The following is a 14,834-nucleotide window of genomic DNA, read 5'->3' as shown; positions in this document are numbered from 1 at the left end:
CAGGATGGTTCGATGGCCACAGTGGACATCATAGTGACTGGTTGTTCTGATTGTTAAGGTGTTCTGGTCCCTGGCTTTTTATATAGATGAAGTTAGCTCTTTGTCATATTGTTTCAAACTTCCCAGTTTGTCATTTGTCCTTTGGCTCTGAAATATTTATCATACAAAAATATTTGCTTTTTATATTAATCATCTTTTCTGAAAAATTTCACACATACAGAAAAGTTGAAAGAATAAAGCAGATTCACCATGTGATGGGAAGTCTCCAAGATGGTCATCCTCAATGGCTTTCACCTCCTGGTATTTATGCCCTTTGCCAATCCAGTTACTAAATCTCCTTTTCTCCGCCTTTATTATACACTAAATTTCCATATATATTGGATCCATTTCTCTGTTTAATAGATATCTGTCCAGTCATTCAATAGAAAACTTTTAACTCGTATAGCATCATAATGTTATATCTGACTGGGTAAGACTCCATCATTTTTCTTTTTTAACACTTTAGTTTTCCATATGGATTTTAGAATCAGCATTGTCTGATTTCCCCAAAAATCTTACTGATATTTTATATATATATATATATTTTTTTTAAAATATTTTTTATTGATTTTTCACAGAGAGGAAGAGAGAGGGATAGAGAGTTAGAAACATCAATGAGAGAGAATTATCGATCAGCTGCCTCTTGCACACCCCCCACTGGGGATGTGCCCTCAACCAAGGTACATGCCCTTGTCTGAGCCAAACCGGTCCCCCGGCTGATATTTTATATTTTAATGTTGTCCAAACTATAGAATTTAGGGAAGAATTAAATCTTTATTTATATAAAAAATTTCCGGTTTGGCTCAGTGGTAGAGCGTCGGCCTGCGGACTGAAGGGTCCCAGGTTCGATTCCGGTCAAGGGCATGTACCTTGGTTGCGGGCACATCCCCTGTAGGGTTTGTGCAAGAGGCAGCTGATTGAAGTTTCTCTCTCATCGACGTTTCTAGCTCTCTATCTCTCTCCCTTCCTCTCTGTAAAATATCAAAATATATTAAAAATAAATATGAAAAAAATCAATAATATATATATATATATATATTTTTTTTTAATTTCCTTTCTAAGACTAGGATATATTTTTCTATTTAGCAAGTCTTCTTTGAGTCCTCTTGCTAGTATGTTAAAGTTCTCTTTATAAAGATCACATGTGTCAAACACAAGGCCCGCGGGCCAAATCCGTCCCGCCAGGCCTTGCAATGTGGCCCTCACCGCGCTGTCATCACTGCACTCCGTCCGCTGTGTTTCCATCACAATGACAGTTTATAACTGTTCAGTTAACCATTCAGCCCGCGATTTAGGCTGGATTTTAGATTTTGGCCCCTTCTCTGATTGAGTTCGACACCCCTAATACAGATGATCATATTTCTTACAAAATTATACCTAATTATCTTTTTGATACAATTCTTTTTGAAAATAACAGTTTTATTTTCGCCCACTGTATATTTTAAATGGCTATTGTTTATATATAGGATTGTTATTGATGTGTATTTTTTTAATGTTTTTATTGATTTTACAGGGAGAGGAAGGAAGAGGGAGAGAGAAAAAAAATCAATGAGAGACATCAATAGCTGTCTCCTGCATGCCCCCGACTAGGGATCAAGCCCACAACCTGGGGATGTGCCCTGACTAGTAATCGAACTAGTGACCTCTTGGTTCATGGGTCAATGCTCAAACAATGAGCCACACTGGCCAAGCTGTTATTGTTTTTGAATATTAATTTTGCTTACAGCTCCTTTACTCCATTTTCCCAGCTCACTTTCTTGGAATTTCCTTATATGCAAGCATTTTATTTGCAGATGAGCATTCTCCTTCTTCTATTCAAACCCTCTCATAGCTTTCTAGTGTCTAACTGTATCTGCTAGTACAGTACATCTTCAAAATGTTAAGTAATGGTGATAAAAGTGGACATAATAAGACTGTCTCTATTAAACATGGATGGTAAGAATATAAAAGTAATTCATTCATGCAGAATGTACTATTTAAAGATTCTTTAAAAAGCTGAACTGTTTCACCGAAACCGGTTTGGCTCAGTGGTAGAGCGTCGGTCTTGGGACTGAAAGGTCCCGGGTTCGATTCCGGTCAAGGGCATGTACATTGGTTGCAGGCACATCCCCGGTAGGGGGTGTGCAGGAGGCAGCTGGTTGATGTTTCTCTCATCGACCTTTCTAGCTTTCTATCTCTCTCCCTTCCTCTCTCCAAAAAATCAATAAAAATAAAAATAAAAAAAATTTTTAAAAAGCTGAACTGTTTCTCAAAGCATTTTAATATTAATTAGGCCTGGAGCTCAAAAATTTATAATCCAAAAAAAATAGTTACAATTTAAAAACTATTTTCACACCCTAACTGGTTTGGCTCAGTGGATAGAGCGTCGGACTGTGGGCTCAAGGGTCCCAGGTTCGATTCCGGTCAAGGACATATATCTTGGTTGCAGGCACATCCCTAGTAGGAGTTCTACATGAGGCAGCTGATCGATGTTTCTGACTCTCTAATTCCTCTTCCTTCCTCTCTTTAAAAAAAAAACAACCAATAAAATATGTTTTTTTTTTTAAAAGTTTTAAATTTTTTTCTAAAAAAAACAAACCTGTTCTCACATTCAAACTTGTTAATAACTAAAACAAATAATTTTTTAAAAAGTTGAAAATTAGAGTCACTTACCTTCCCACTTTTTGGCTGCCAAGCAAGTCTGCAGATTGATTTTGCATTTATCTCATCATTGACCTTTTGTAGCAGTGGCCAACTGATAGCACATGTCTAATAAAAAAAAAAAAAAAAAAATTACTCCCCTTTATAAAAATTCTCCCCAAAAGATATGCAGAACTGAATATTTAATAGGTGGATTCTTCAAATTGATATTTAGCTCAGAAAAAAAATCAAATTAATCACTTTCATCTAATTATGACAATGCTTGATTTATCTAAATTGCTTTAAGTCTTTCAGAGGTATGAAGTGCTCAAGTTTTAAGTAATTGGATTAAAAGAAAAATTTCCTATGTAAAATAAGTAAACTATACTCATTGAATAAACATACATATACACACATGCAAAAAACTCCCAAACTATTACATTAAAATTTTAAAGTGTCTACAAAAATAAATTTGGTCAAATTAATAATTCTTTTTCTTTACAGTTTCTTTTGAGTAACACTAGTAACTGTTTTTATAGTCAATTTCCATAATAATCTAATGCAAAAGTACCGTATTTTTTGAACCATAAGACGCACTTTTTTCCCCCCAGAAGTGAGGGGAAAAAGTCCCTGCGTCTTATGGTCCAAATATAGCCTACACATATACTTTTAAAAAAAGTTTTTTTACTTGCCCGGCTCTGTGTGGTCTCTGTGTGCTTGCCCAGCTCTAAAATGGTTCTAAATGCTGCTGTTTACTTTACAGGGTTGACTACATGTGTTTATGACTGTGATGTTGGGTTTTAATGCACATAAAATATTTTAGGACACTATTTGTTTCAGAATCTTTTTTTCTTCATTTCCCTTCTCTAAAAACTGGTGCGTCTTATGGTCCAGAGCGTCTTATGGTCCGAAAAATACGGTATGTTGAAGACTAATTGTTTTTTTACTTAATTACAGGAAAATTTCATTTTTAGGTTTTATAAATCAATAAGGGAAATTCAGTCTTATAAATTATTTACAAACTGCCATCTGTTGGGATCTAAATATTGGGATACAAAAATAAAATAAAGCATGGGCCACACTTAATGTGGATTCATATAACAACTATTCTAACCCAACCAGATAAAAGATTTTTTATTTATTTATCTTTATTTTTTGCTGTGTAATTAAAAAGATAAAACATATCTATGTTTATTAGCTCAGAGCCTCCTCATGACGACCCAGTAAAGTAGGCGGAGAAGATTACAATTCCCATGGTATATGCATATATATTCAGAAATGAAGCTCAGAGAGGAAGTGTCAAGTCCAGTGGTTCCCAAGGTGCAGCACACGCCCACGGGAAGGGGGGAGGGAAAGGGGGAGACAATTTGATTTAAGTGGGGGCAATTCAAGAATGAGTTAATAGTGAATTTTTTGCATTTCTTATGGTTCTAGGGGGCCTCATCTACAGAATATCCTATATTATAAAAGGCTAATATGCAAATAACCAAATGGTGGAACGACTGGTCACTATGATGTGCACTGACCACCAGGGGGCAGACACTCAATGCAGGGGCTGTCCCCTGGTGGTCAGTATGCCCCCACAGGGAGAGCTCCACTCAGCCAGAAGCCAGGCTCATGGCTGGTGAGCACAGGGGCAGTGGTGGGAGCCTCTCCCGCCTCTGTGGCAATGCTAAGGATGTCCAACTGACATCTTAGGCCCATTAAGCGGTCAGTCGGACATCCCTCCCAGGGCTCTCAGTCTTCGAGAGGGTGCAGGCCAGGCTGAGGGACCTCCCCACAAGTACATGGATTTCATGCACCAGGCCTCTAGTAATATATAACACTCAATATATTACAGAAATGGGCAGAAGTTTTAAATTCAAATTGATGAGTTTACCTGATCTGAAATTTGCCACACTTTGACAGATCCATCACAACTAGATGATGCCTGCAGGAATAAAACAATAGATTTCTCTGCAGTTACAGCCATATACTATATGGAAACTGGTTCAATTAATATATCAAAACGGCTTTTATCAACTGGATGAAATTTTCTAATTCTCTTACAGTTTCAAACATAATAAAGAAAAATGCAAAAAGAGAAGAGGAAAATTATTACCAGAAAGATGTCCTTAGGATCAAAGGAAAGACTTAAAACAGGGGCTTCATGTCCTCGAAATGTTTTCTGTTGGCTGCAATCCATCACATCTACAACTTTGACTAGAAAGTCACTATGAACAATAAGAGTAATGTACATGAATAAATGCCAATACAAAAGACTCTCTGAAGCCCTAGCCGGTTTGGTTCAGTGGATAGAGCATTGGCCTGCAAACTGAAAGGTCCCGGGTTCGATTCTGAGCAAGGGCACATGCCTGGGTTGCGGGCTTGATCCCCAGTAGGGGACAATCAGGAGGCAGCAGATCAGTGATTCTCTCTCATCATTGATATTTCTATCTCTCTCCCTCCCTCTCCATTCCCTCTGAAATCAATAAAAATATATTTGAAAATAAAGGAGTCTCCTAAAAGCTATGACCCAAATATTTCAAAATTACAAGAAACTTAATTCTTTAAAGCAACTTGTGAAGTCTGACAGCCAGACTTAATGACCAACATTTTAGTTTTGCTCTATAAAGATGCTAAAAACACAAGTCCAGATTTCCCATTATGTTAAAATACAAATATTCCATAAGTGGTTTCCATAATTACATTTTAGACTTCTATTATTTGCTAATATAATTACTGTCACAACCATTTTTAAAAGATCTGTACCTTTTACTCCACCATAGCAACTCACCAATTACATATTTTTCCTATGACAAATAAATCTCAAGAAAAACCACAAAAATCCTGACTGTAAAGGCCCAGTTCTACCTGAAATAATTTTTAAAATTTTGTATCATATTATCATCTTTTACCAATCTTTTTCTAAATAGACTGTCTGCAAAGCAATATACATATCACAATTCACAAGCACAAGTTTTCCCTTCAAAAACCTTTACTAGTTAAAGACTTTAATATAAAAATTAAGTGAACAAACAAAGAGTCATGAAAATGTTAATCTGAAAGCAATGAATGAGGCAATTCTGTTCTAACAGAATTATTTCCTTTTCTGATATCAAAGAGTCTTACCCAGATCCAGCGGCGATTTTTGTACCATCACTATTAAAGACCACATGATTTGCATTTGTGGTGAAGCGAGTCAATATACCATCTGGAACTCCTTCAGGAAATGTATGGACTTGAATAGTGTTGTTAGATACTGCAGTGACCAATTTTCCACTCTAAAAGAAAAATAAAAATATTGACAAGACAAATCCAAATTGATTGGGAATCTCTCCATAGGTAAAAACAAACAAACAAACAAACCTTATAAATATAGCACATGTCAAAAAAATTATCAATGTACAATTTTCCTGAAATGTATATTAGCAAGAAAAACTTATTTGCTACTTTTAGAAAACTTCACCAGCCAAAAATTTAGCCCCTGATTTTTCTTTTACTTCTGGTTAAGAAACGTATTTAATTAGTATTTTTATGAATTTCTGAGTGTCATTTAAAAAAACACAGCTAGTCTGAGTGAAGGATGAGCATATTAGGAGATATAGACACAAAGGTTACACTATAGTTTTCACACTATAATAAAATATTTACATTACATGTCTTTCTGGAATAGGATAAAATCTAAATGCAGAATCCACAGCACCTTTGCAAAAACAGTGAATAGTCCTAGCTGATGTGGCTCAGTTGGTTGAGCATCATCGTGTGTACTGAAAGGTCACCAGTTCAATTCCTGGTCAGGGCACATACCCAGGCAGCTAGCACAGGAGGCAGCCAACCAGTATTTCTCTTTCTCTCTATCTCTCTCCCCCCTTCCCTCACCCTCTCTAAAAGCAAAAAAACCCCACATATTTTAGCCCTGGTCGGTATGCTCAATGGTTAGAGTGTCAGCCTATGAACCAAAGGGTCATGGGTTCGATTCCGGTCAAAAGAACATACCTCAGTTGCAGGCTCAATCCCTGCTGGGCATGTTTGGGAGGCAACTAATCAATGTGTCTCTCTCACATTGATGTTTTTCTCTCTGTGTCTCTCCCCTTCCCTTTCACACTCTCTAAAAATATCCTCAAGTGAGGATTAACAAAAAAGAAAACAACTAAGTACACAGAAAATTTCAGGCTCCTATATGATCAACTGATACCACTGTTTTGCAGTTTTTAACTAAGAGTCATAAAAGGTTAAGGATCTGCCTTAGTACTATAGTTTGATTACGGTACTTTTCAAAAAGAGAGATTAAGTCTCAACATACTAAATCATAGCTTACCAACCCAATAGAAGTTTTTATTAATTATATGGTCAATTTATTAATTTCCATTAAATAATAACCATTAAGAGAAACAAACTATTTAAGTTTAACAAATATACTCTATCATATAGCAATAAATCTCAGCCACATTTGCACATTTAGGACCCTTAGCCTACCTACAGCACCTGCTTCCACTCCAGTGGAAATTGAACTTGATGATAACAATGACATGTTACCAAAAAGCAAAATTTGGGAGAATGCATATATCTGTTTGAATAACAGTACAGATATTTCAAATTTGAACTGTAATTATACATTTATCAAGTTGAATTACTGGTTGAATTACAAGTTGAATATAATGCCTACATTATAACAAGTAATTAAAAATAGTTGCTGTAATTGTTTTTAATACCTTCAAAGCACATGAATATGCCTTTTCTCCAACATTAATGGACTTAGGATCATCATCATCCAAGTCTTCCCAAATCCTCACATCACCATCACTTCCACAAGTCACAATACAACTGTGAAGGAAACACACTCATTAAAAAAAGTCACCCCTTTTCAGGCCAATTTTTTTAGAATGCTACTTAGGTGGGATTTTTTTTTTTTTAAATAAAATCAAGATATTAGATAATACCCTGTTTCCCCGAAAATAAGACAGTGTCTTATATTAATTTTTGCTCCCAAAGATGTGCTAGGTCTTATTTTCAGAGGATGTCTTATTTTTCCATGAAGAAGAACACAGTACACATTTATTGTTAAATGAAAATAAAGGAAATTTATTACCTGTATACGGTGCAGTAGTACGGTAGTTGTCAACACAAACCAGACAAACTGTGAATCCTACAGTATCAAGAATTTACTCATTTATTCAATGACAATCATGTCATCATCTTCTGGAACATCATCATAACAATCCAATTCCTGAATTTCCTCGTCAATTTTTTGTGACTCCATTTCTTTCAGAATCAATGGACCAAATCTCTCATGTTTAGCCTAGGGGGGCCTTATTTTCGGGGGGATGCCTTATATTTCACTCAGAAGGAAACCTGTAAATAGGTCTTGTTTTCGGAGGATGTTTTATTTTTGGGGAAACACAGTAGGTTTTCTCATTTTACATTCATAAGCCTCAATAACAAAGACTATTAATCTCCTATTCTGTAAAGAAAAAGGTGAGTTTAATGTTCTCTTTAGTTCCTCCTTGGCATAAGTCTTTATTTGTAATAATGTAAGAAAGATGGTATAATCTCTATAACAGCAGAGACCAGGTCTCCCGTGCTAACCATTGTGTCTTTAGCACAAAGCAGTCTATTATATAGGAACTTTGATAAATGTTTGTGGAATGAATAAATGGATGAAAGAGTTAAATTATCCCAAACTGATTATGCAAATGACTACCTACAGCTCTCAAATCTTATCCTATAAAATAAAAGGCTAATATGCAAATTGACCGAAGAGCAGAACGACTGGTCACTATGATGAGTAGTGACCACCAGGGCGCAGATGCTCAATGCAGGAGCGGCCTCCTGGTGTTCAGTGTACCAGAAGCTGGGCTCATGGCTGGTGAGTGCAGCGGTGGTGGCGGGAGCTTCTCCCACCTCTGTGGTAGTCAGATCCCCAAGGGCTCCCAGACTCCAAGCCAGGCTGAGGACAACCCCCTCCAAGTGCATGAATTCATGCACCGGGCCTCTAGTTTTACATATTGTCTTGCAAGTGCTTTTATTCATCCAGTATATGTCCTATCTACACATACAAAAGCCAATGAAATATAAAAATAACATGAAAAATGGCAAAGAGGAGCCATAAAAGAACTGTGAATATTCAGAAGAAAAAGATTAATTTCCACTTGGAAAATCAGAAGGGTGATATTTAACACTGGGAAGTCAAAGGACAAGCAGGATATGCTGACACTGGTAAAAAGAGCAGTTTCAAATAGATAAAACACATGAAATAGGAAGTTAGTAAAGCTTGTGGGAATTTCCCTAGACCAGGCGTCCTCAAACTTTTTAAAGTGGGGGCCAGATCACGGTCCCTCAGAGAGCTGGAGGGCCGGACTATATGAACTACTAATTCCTACTGTAACACCTCGGCTGCGCTCACTGCCCAAAAAACCTGGCGGGCCGGATCAGACTCCTCTGCGGGCCGCATGTGGCCCGCGGGCTGTAGTTTGAAGACGCCTGCCTAGACAGTCTAGGAAATAGACAGAAAATGTAGATTGGGGTCATTCTATTTAGGATAACCTCTCTGCCTATTAAAATAAATTTGCACTTGTAAAGCTAAATAAGGCTGAAATAAACAACCGAGTATATGTCTCGATTTAAATTTATGATCATTAACCTGAAGTAGGCCTTTAGTGCTGCACAGCAATCCAACTATATTCCCTGGTTCATTCAATTTTCCATCTCTTCTAACTATGTCTCTCATATCTATTTCTCTTGTTTCAAACCTCTACCTCCTTCCCACTTTCAACTGATGACTTCATGTCCTATTCACTGAGAAAACAGAAGCAATCTATAGAAATTGTCCACATGTTCTTCCCATCCCTTATAGAAGCCCCTTCCCTCCACATATAGATTTGATCTACATCTGGCCAATCTCTCCCTCTTGTACCCGATATAATGCCCCACACCTAATCAGAACATCACTCCAGCAATTCTTCCCCTTTCTGCTATGAAATCAAGTTATCCCTCTCTATTGGATCATCTCCACTCATATATATGATGTAATCTTTCTCACTTTATAACAAAACAAAAATCTTTCCTGACCCCACCTTCCTACCCAATTACTCTCATTCTTTGAGTGTCACAGTCACTAAATCCAAATCTTCCCTTTCCATTCTCTTGATTCTACTGCAACAAGGTTTTCTTTTCTTTTTTATTGATTTATGAGAGAGAAAGAAGAATGGTGGTAAGGAGAGAGGAAGAGAGAAAGAGACACCAATTTTGTTGTTTCACTTATTTATGCATTCACTAATTGCTTCTTGTATGTGCCCTAACTGGAGATCAAACCCACAATCTTGAAGTATCAGGATGACACTCTAATCAACTGAGCTAGCTGGCCAGGGCAAGGTTTTCATTCTTACCATTCCATAAAAAAGCTCAAGATCATCCATGTCACTAAAGCTAATGGTGAATTCATAGTCCTGAATTTGACCCACAGGCAATATTTAACATAGTTTATTTCCTTCACAAAATGCTTACTTTAATTGGCTTCTAGACATCATTCTTATATCTTGGTTTTCTATTTTCCTTGCCAGCCCTTCTTGATCTCTAAATATTTTTAATTGTTCCAGGGCTTAGCTCTTGAATCTTTTTTCTTAATTACATTAATCCCTTCCCTAGGTGATGTCATCCAAGTTCATACCATTAAATACAATCTCTATATTGACAACTCCCACATTTAGATTGCCAGTCAAGACCTCAATCCTGAATTCCAGAAGGCATCAGCTAACGATGTAGATTTCTATCTCTAGTTCACAATTCTTCTCTGAGATTTAGACATTTACTCAGCTGTCTACTGCTCTCATTGAATATCTCAAAGACACCCTACACTAAATCATGTTCAAAAGCAAACTTAATCTCCACCCCCATTCTACCTCTGAACTATGCTCCTCTCCAAGCTTTTTAAACATCTGAATAGCACCATTACTTCCCCATCTAGAATCGCAGATGTTATTCTAGACACCTCCCTTTTCTTTATTCTTAATATCCAATCCATCCTGTTGATTTCACCCTTTTTAAAAATATATTTTTATTGATTTCAGAGAGGAAGGGAGAGGGGGAGATGGAAACATCAATGATGAGAGAGAATCATCAATCAGTTGCAGGCTCTTTACTGGAGATTGAGTCCACAACCCAGGCATGTGCCCTTGACTGGAATTGAACCCAGGACTCTTCAGTCCCCAGACCAATGTGCTCTATCCACAGAACCAAACCAACTAGGGTTGCTTTCCCTTTTTAAAGAATTCCTAAATGTATTCTGTTTTCTACATACCCATAGATATGAGCTTCCATTACGTGAACCAGACTAAGACAGATACCTTCCAATAGTCTCTCTGCATCCTCTGAAAAACAAGAGTCTGGCCCTAGCTGGTTTGGCTCAGAGGATAAAGCATCAACCCACAGACTGAAGGGTTCCAGATTCAATTCTGGTCAAGGGTCTGTACCTTGATTGCAGGCTTGATCCCTGGCCCTGGTCAGGACTCATGAGGGAGGCAACCAATCTATGTGTTCCTCTAACACTGATGTTTCTCTCTGTCCTTCCCCCACTGCTCCTCTCTCTCTAAAAATCAATGGAAAAAATATCCTTTGCCCTAACCGGTTTGGCTCAGCGGATAGAGCGTCGGCCTGTGGACTGAAGGGTCCCAGGTTCGATTCCGGTCAAGGGCATGTACCTTGATTGGGTCACATTCCCAGTAGGAGGTGTGCAGGAGGCAGCTGATCAGTGTTTCTCTCTCATCAATGTTTCTAACTCTATCCCTCTCCCTTCCTCTCTGTAAAAAAAGCAATAAAACATAACATATATGTACTGTGTTTCCCCGAAAATAAGACATCCTCCGAAAATAAGACCTACTTACAGGTTTCCTTCTGACTGAAATATAAGGCATCCCTCCGAAATTAAGGCCCCCCTAGGCTCTGTCTCAGAATGAAAATTAATTTTTTTAATATATTTTATTGATTTTTCACAGAGAGGAAGAGAGAGGGATAGAGAGTTAGAAACATCGATGAGAGAGAATCATTGATCAGCTGCCTCTTGCACACCCCCTCCTGGAGATTTGCCTGCAACCAAGGTATATGCCCTTGACCGGAATCGAACCCGGGACCTTTCAGTCCGCAGGCCGACGCTCTATCCACTGAGCCAAACCAGTCCCGGCTGAAAATTATTTTAACGTAAACAGGTCGCTAGGGCCGCCCCGATTGGCTTCTAGCAATCAGTGATGTTACTCATTTAAAGACAGTGCTATTGCTAAACATGAGAGATTTGGTCCACTGATTCTGAAAGAAATGGAGTCACAAGAAATTCACCAGGAAATTTAGGAACTGGATTGTGATGATGATGTTCCAGAAGATGATGACAGGATTGTCATTGAATAAATGAGTAAATAATTGATACTGTAGGATTCAGTTTGTCTGGTTTGTGTTGACAACTACCGTACTACTGCCCCGTATACAGGTAATAAATTTCCTTTATTTTCATTTAACAATAAATGTGTACCGTATTCTTCTTCATGGAAAAATAAGACATCCCCTGAAAATAAGACCTAGCGCATCTTTGGGAGCAAAAATTAATATGACACTGTCTTATTTTCGGGGAAACAGGGTATATACATCTATATATCCCCATCCACTGATGAGGATTAACAACAACAAAACAAAGAGTCTGATCATATCTCCTCTCTGCTTCAAATCTTTAGTACCTTCCTACCATGGGAAGTCAGGATTCCTTAATAAAGCCCAAAAAAGGCGTTGGATAGGATGCCTACCTTCACACATTCATCTCATGTCAATCTCTGCAACACTATCCACTTTGAGCATCACTAGCTTTCCTTCAGTTCTTTGAGCACAGTCCTTATTCCCACGGGGCCTTCACACATGGTGTTCCCCCTTCCTTGGCCAACACCACCCCCCCCTGCCACCACCTATCTCTTTATACTTTTTAATTACTACTGTCTTCAGATCTCATCTCAACAAACGCTTCCTTGCCGAAACCGGTTTGGCTCAGTGGATAGAGCGTCAGCCTGTGGACTGAAAGGTCCCAGGTTCGATTCTGGTCAAGGGAATGTACCTTGGTTGCCGGCACATCCCCAGTGGGGGGTGTGCAAGAGGCAGCTGATTGATGTTTCTCTCATCAATGTTTCTAGCTCTCTATCCCTCTCTCTTCCTCTCTGTAAAAAATCAATTATATATATATATATATATATATATATATATATATATATATATATATATATTTTTTTTTTTTTTTTTTTTTTTTTTTTTTTTAAACACTTCCTCATGTTAGAGCATCACCCAAATAGACCAAGGTTGCAGTTTCAATCCCTGGTCAGGGCACATATTCTAGTAATTATCAAAAAAGGAAATCGTAAGTGTAACAACAAATCAACGTTTCTCCCTATCTCTCTCTCAAATATCAATTTAAATAAACAAAAAGAAATACTTCCTCAGAGAAGCCTTCCCTGCCTCTTCAAACTAGATCAATTCTCCTTCATTTAGGCTTATCATTGCACATATCATTTAATACTTCTAAGTGTAATTCTTCAATGTACATTTATTTTATGTGATTAATTTGTGCTCAGTGTCAATCTGAAAAGACCTTAAAGTCAATGAAGGAAACGATTGCTGAAACCGGTTTGGCTCAGTGGTAGAGCTTCGGTCTGCGGACTAAAAGATCCCGGGTTCGATTCCGGTTCAGGGCATGTACATTGGTTGCGGGGGGTGTGTGTAGGAGGCAGCTGGTTGATGTTTCTCTCTCATCGATGTTTCTAGCTCTCTATTCCTTTCCCTTCCTCTCTGTGAAAAAAATCAATAAAATATATTTTAAAAAAATTAAAAAAGAAACGATTGTACTTTGTTAACATTATTGTATCTCTAGCTCTCAGTGGAATAGCCATATAAACATTTTTTCAATGAAAAAAAATCAACATAGACATGACCGAGGAAGCCACAGAATTAGACAGTGCTGCATAGGAATGAGATTTAGAAAGATAAAAGGGACAGTAGTCCTGGACAGGTGGCTCAGTTCGTTGAGGGGTCCTCCTTACACCAAAAGGTTGCAGGTTAGATTTCTGATCAGAGCACATACCTAGGTTGTGGGTTCGAGTCCCACCCCACCCCCTTTCCCTGTCACTCTCTTCTTCCCTCCCTCAGTCCCTACCTCCCTTCCTCTCTCTTTAAAAATCAATGAAAACCAAGGGTGTGAAGATTTAAAACAAGAAGGTGGGGGTGGGACCAGAATAACCCTGGGAAAATATCACCGTAGGGACTAAGCAGAGGAAATAAATTGGGGGGGGGGGGGGGGAGGTCATCAGAAAGTTTAAAACAACAAAAAAAGGAAATAGCATTACCAAAGCCAAGGGAGGACAGAATACAAAAAAGATAGAAAGGGCCACTGAATGTGACAACTGGGCACCTACCAATCTGACAAAATAACCAGTGATGTGAGATGCTGAGAGGAATTGAACAAAGGTAAAATACAGAGGAAAGCTCACATCTTTCCAACTCCCCTAGAAGCAAGATTTTACACTCATTGGCTTTTCCTTATATCCTTAAACTACCAAGACAGTCCATATAGAATAATAAATCTAAGGAAAATATGAGTGCCATTCTATATTTCAACCTTATTTCTCTCTATTTATACGAGTCGTGTTAGGCTGACTGCTTATAGGACACCTAAGGATAAACGTTCTAACATTTACACCTGAAACGGGTTTTTTGCTTCCCAAAGTACTTTACCTCCCAGAATCGTCAAAACAGACATCCGTGTGTCCCTCCGTATGTCCGTATCTCATCGGCTTCTGTGTGGCAGGCATCTTGTCCTTCCCTTCCCTGGAAATGTTTCATAAAATCTAGTGTTATTTTAAAGGAGAAAAAGCGGGGAGCTGGGGAAGAAGGGAGTTGGTTAGCCTCCCCACGGGCGTGCTCTCGGCAGCCCCTTTCCCCCAACCCGAGTGGCACCAACAGAAAAAAATACAAATACAAATGGAGGGCCTGCCAGACAGTAATCCTGGAAGAGGACACTCTCCTCTCTGGCGCGAGTAGCGAGAGGAAGGACTCACCAAGGCGCCTGAGCCTCACGGACTGGAGAAACCAGAGGCAACCACCGGCGCCCGGACGCTTCCCGCGCTCAGGCGCGCGCGCCGCACTGCGCCTGCGCCGGCCCGCCCTCGCCCGGC

The 14,834-nt window shown here is 38.6% G+C and overlaps 1 protein-coding gene across 7 annotated transcripts in view; it reads right to left on the bottom strand.

Moving 5' to 3' along the window:
* WDHD1 (WD repeat and HMG-box DNA binding protein 1) overlaps positions 1-14,825 on the bottom strand; it is a 52,886-nt gene extending 38,061 nt beyond the window's left edge. For 2 of the 7 annotated variants that reach the window (XM_045580404.1, XM_045580407.1), the window contains exons 1-7: positions 14,718-14,772; positions 14,395-14,487; positions 7,353-7,464; positions 5,770-5,921; positions 4,760-4,871; positions 4,538-4,588; positions 2,692-2,787 (exon numbers count right to left, since the gene is read on the bottom strand). In XM_045580404.1, the coding sequence (XP_045436360.1) occupies positions 2,692-2,787; positions 4,538-4,588; positions 4,760-4,871; positions 5,770-5,921; positions 7,353-7,464; positions 14,395-14,471 (600 nt within the window). In that variant the 5' untranslated portion in view covers positions 14,472-14,487; positions 14,718-14,772. Of the gene's footprint in view, positions 1-2,691; positions 2,788-4,537; positions 4,589-4,759; positions 4,872-5,769; positions 5,922-7,352; positions 7,465-14,394; positions 14,488-14,715 lie in introns of all 7 variants that reach the window. The other 5 variants (XM_045580395.1, XM_045580402.1, XM_036436131.2 and 2 more) reach the window with 4 other exon arrangements.
* Between the last annotated feature and the right edge of the window lie 9 nt (positions 14,826-14,834).

This window comes from Pipistrellus kuhlii, unplaced genomic scaffold (assembly GCF_014108245.1).
Source record: "Pipistrellus kuhlii isolate mPipKuh1 unplaced genomic scaffold, mPipKuh1.p scaffold_m20_p_1, whole genome shotgun sequence".
NCBI lineage: Eukaryota > Metazoa > Chordata > Mammalia > Chiroptera > Vespertilionidae > Pipistrellus > Pipistrellus kuhlii.
The sequence above is the reverse complement of the archived record's forward strand: the minus strand, read 5'-3'. Positions and strand labels throughout refer to the sequence as shown.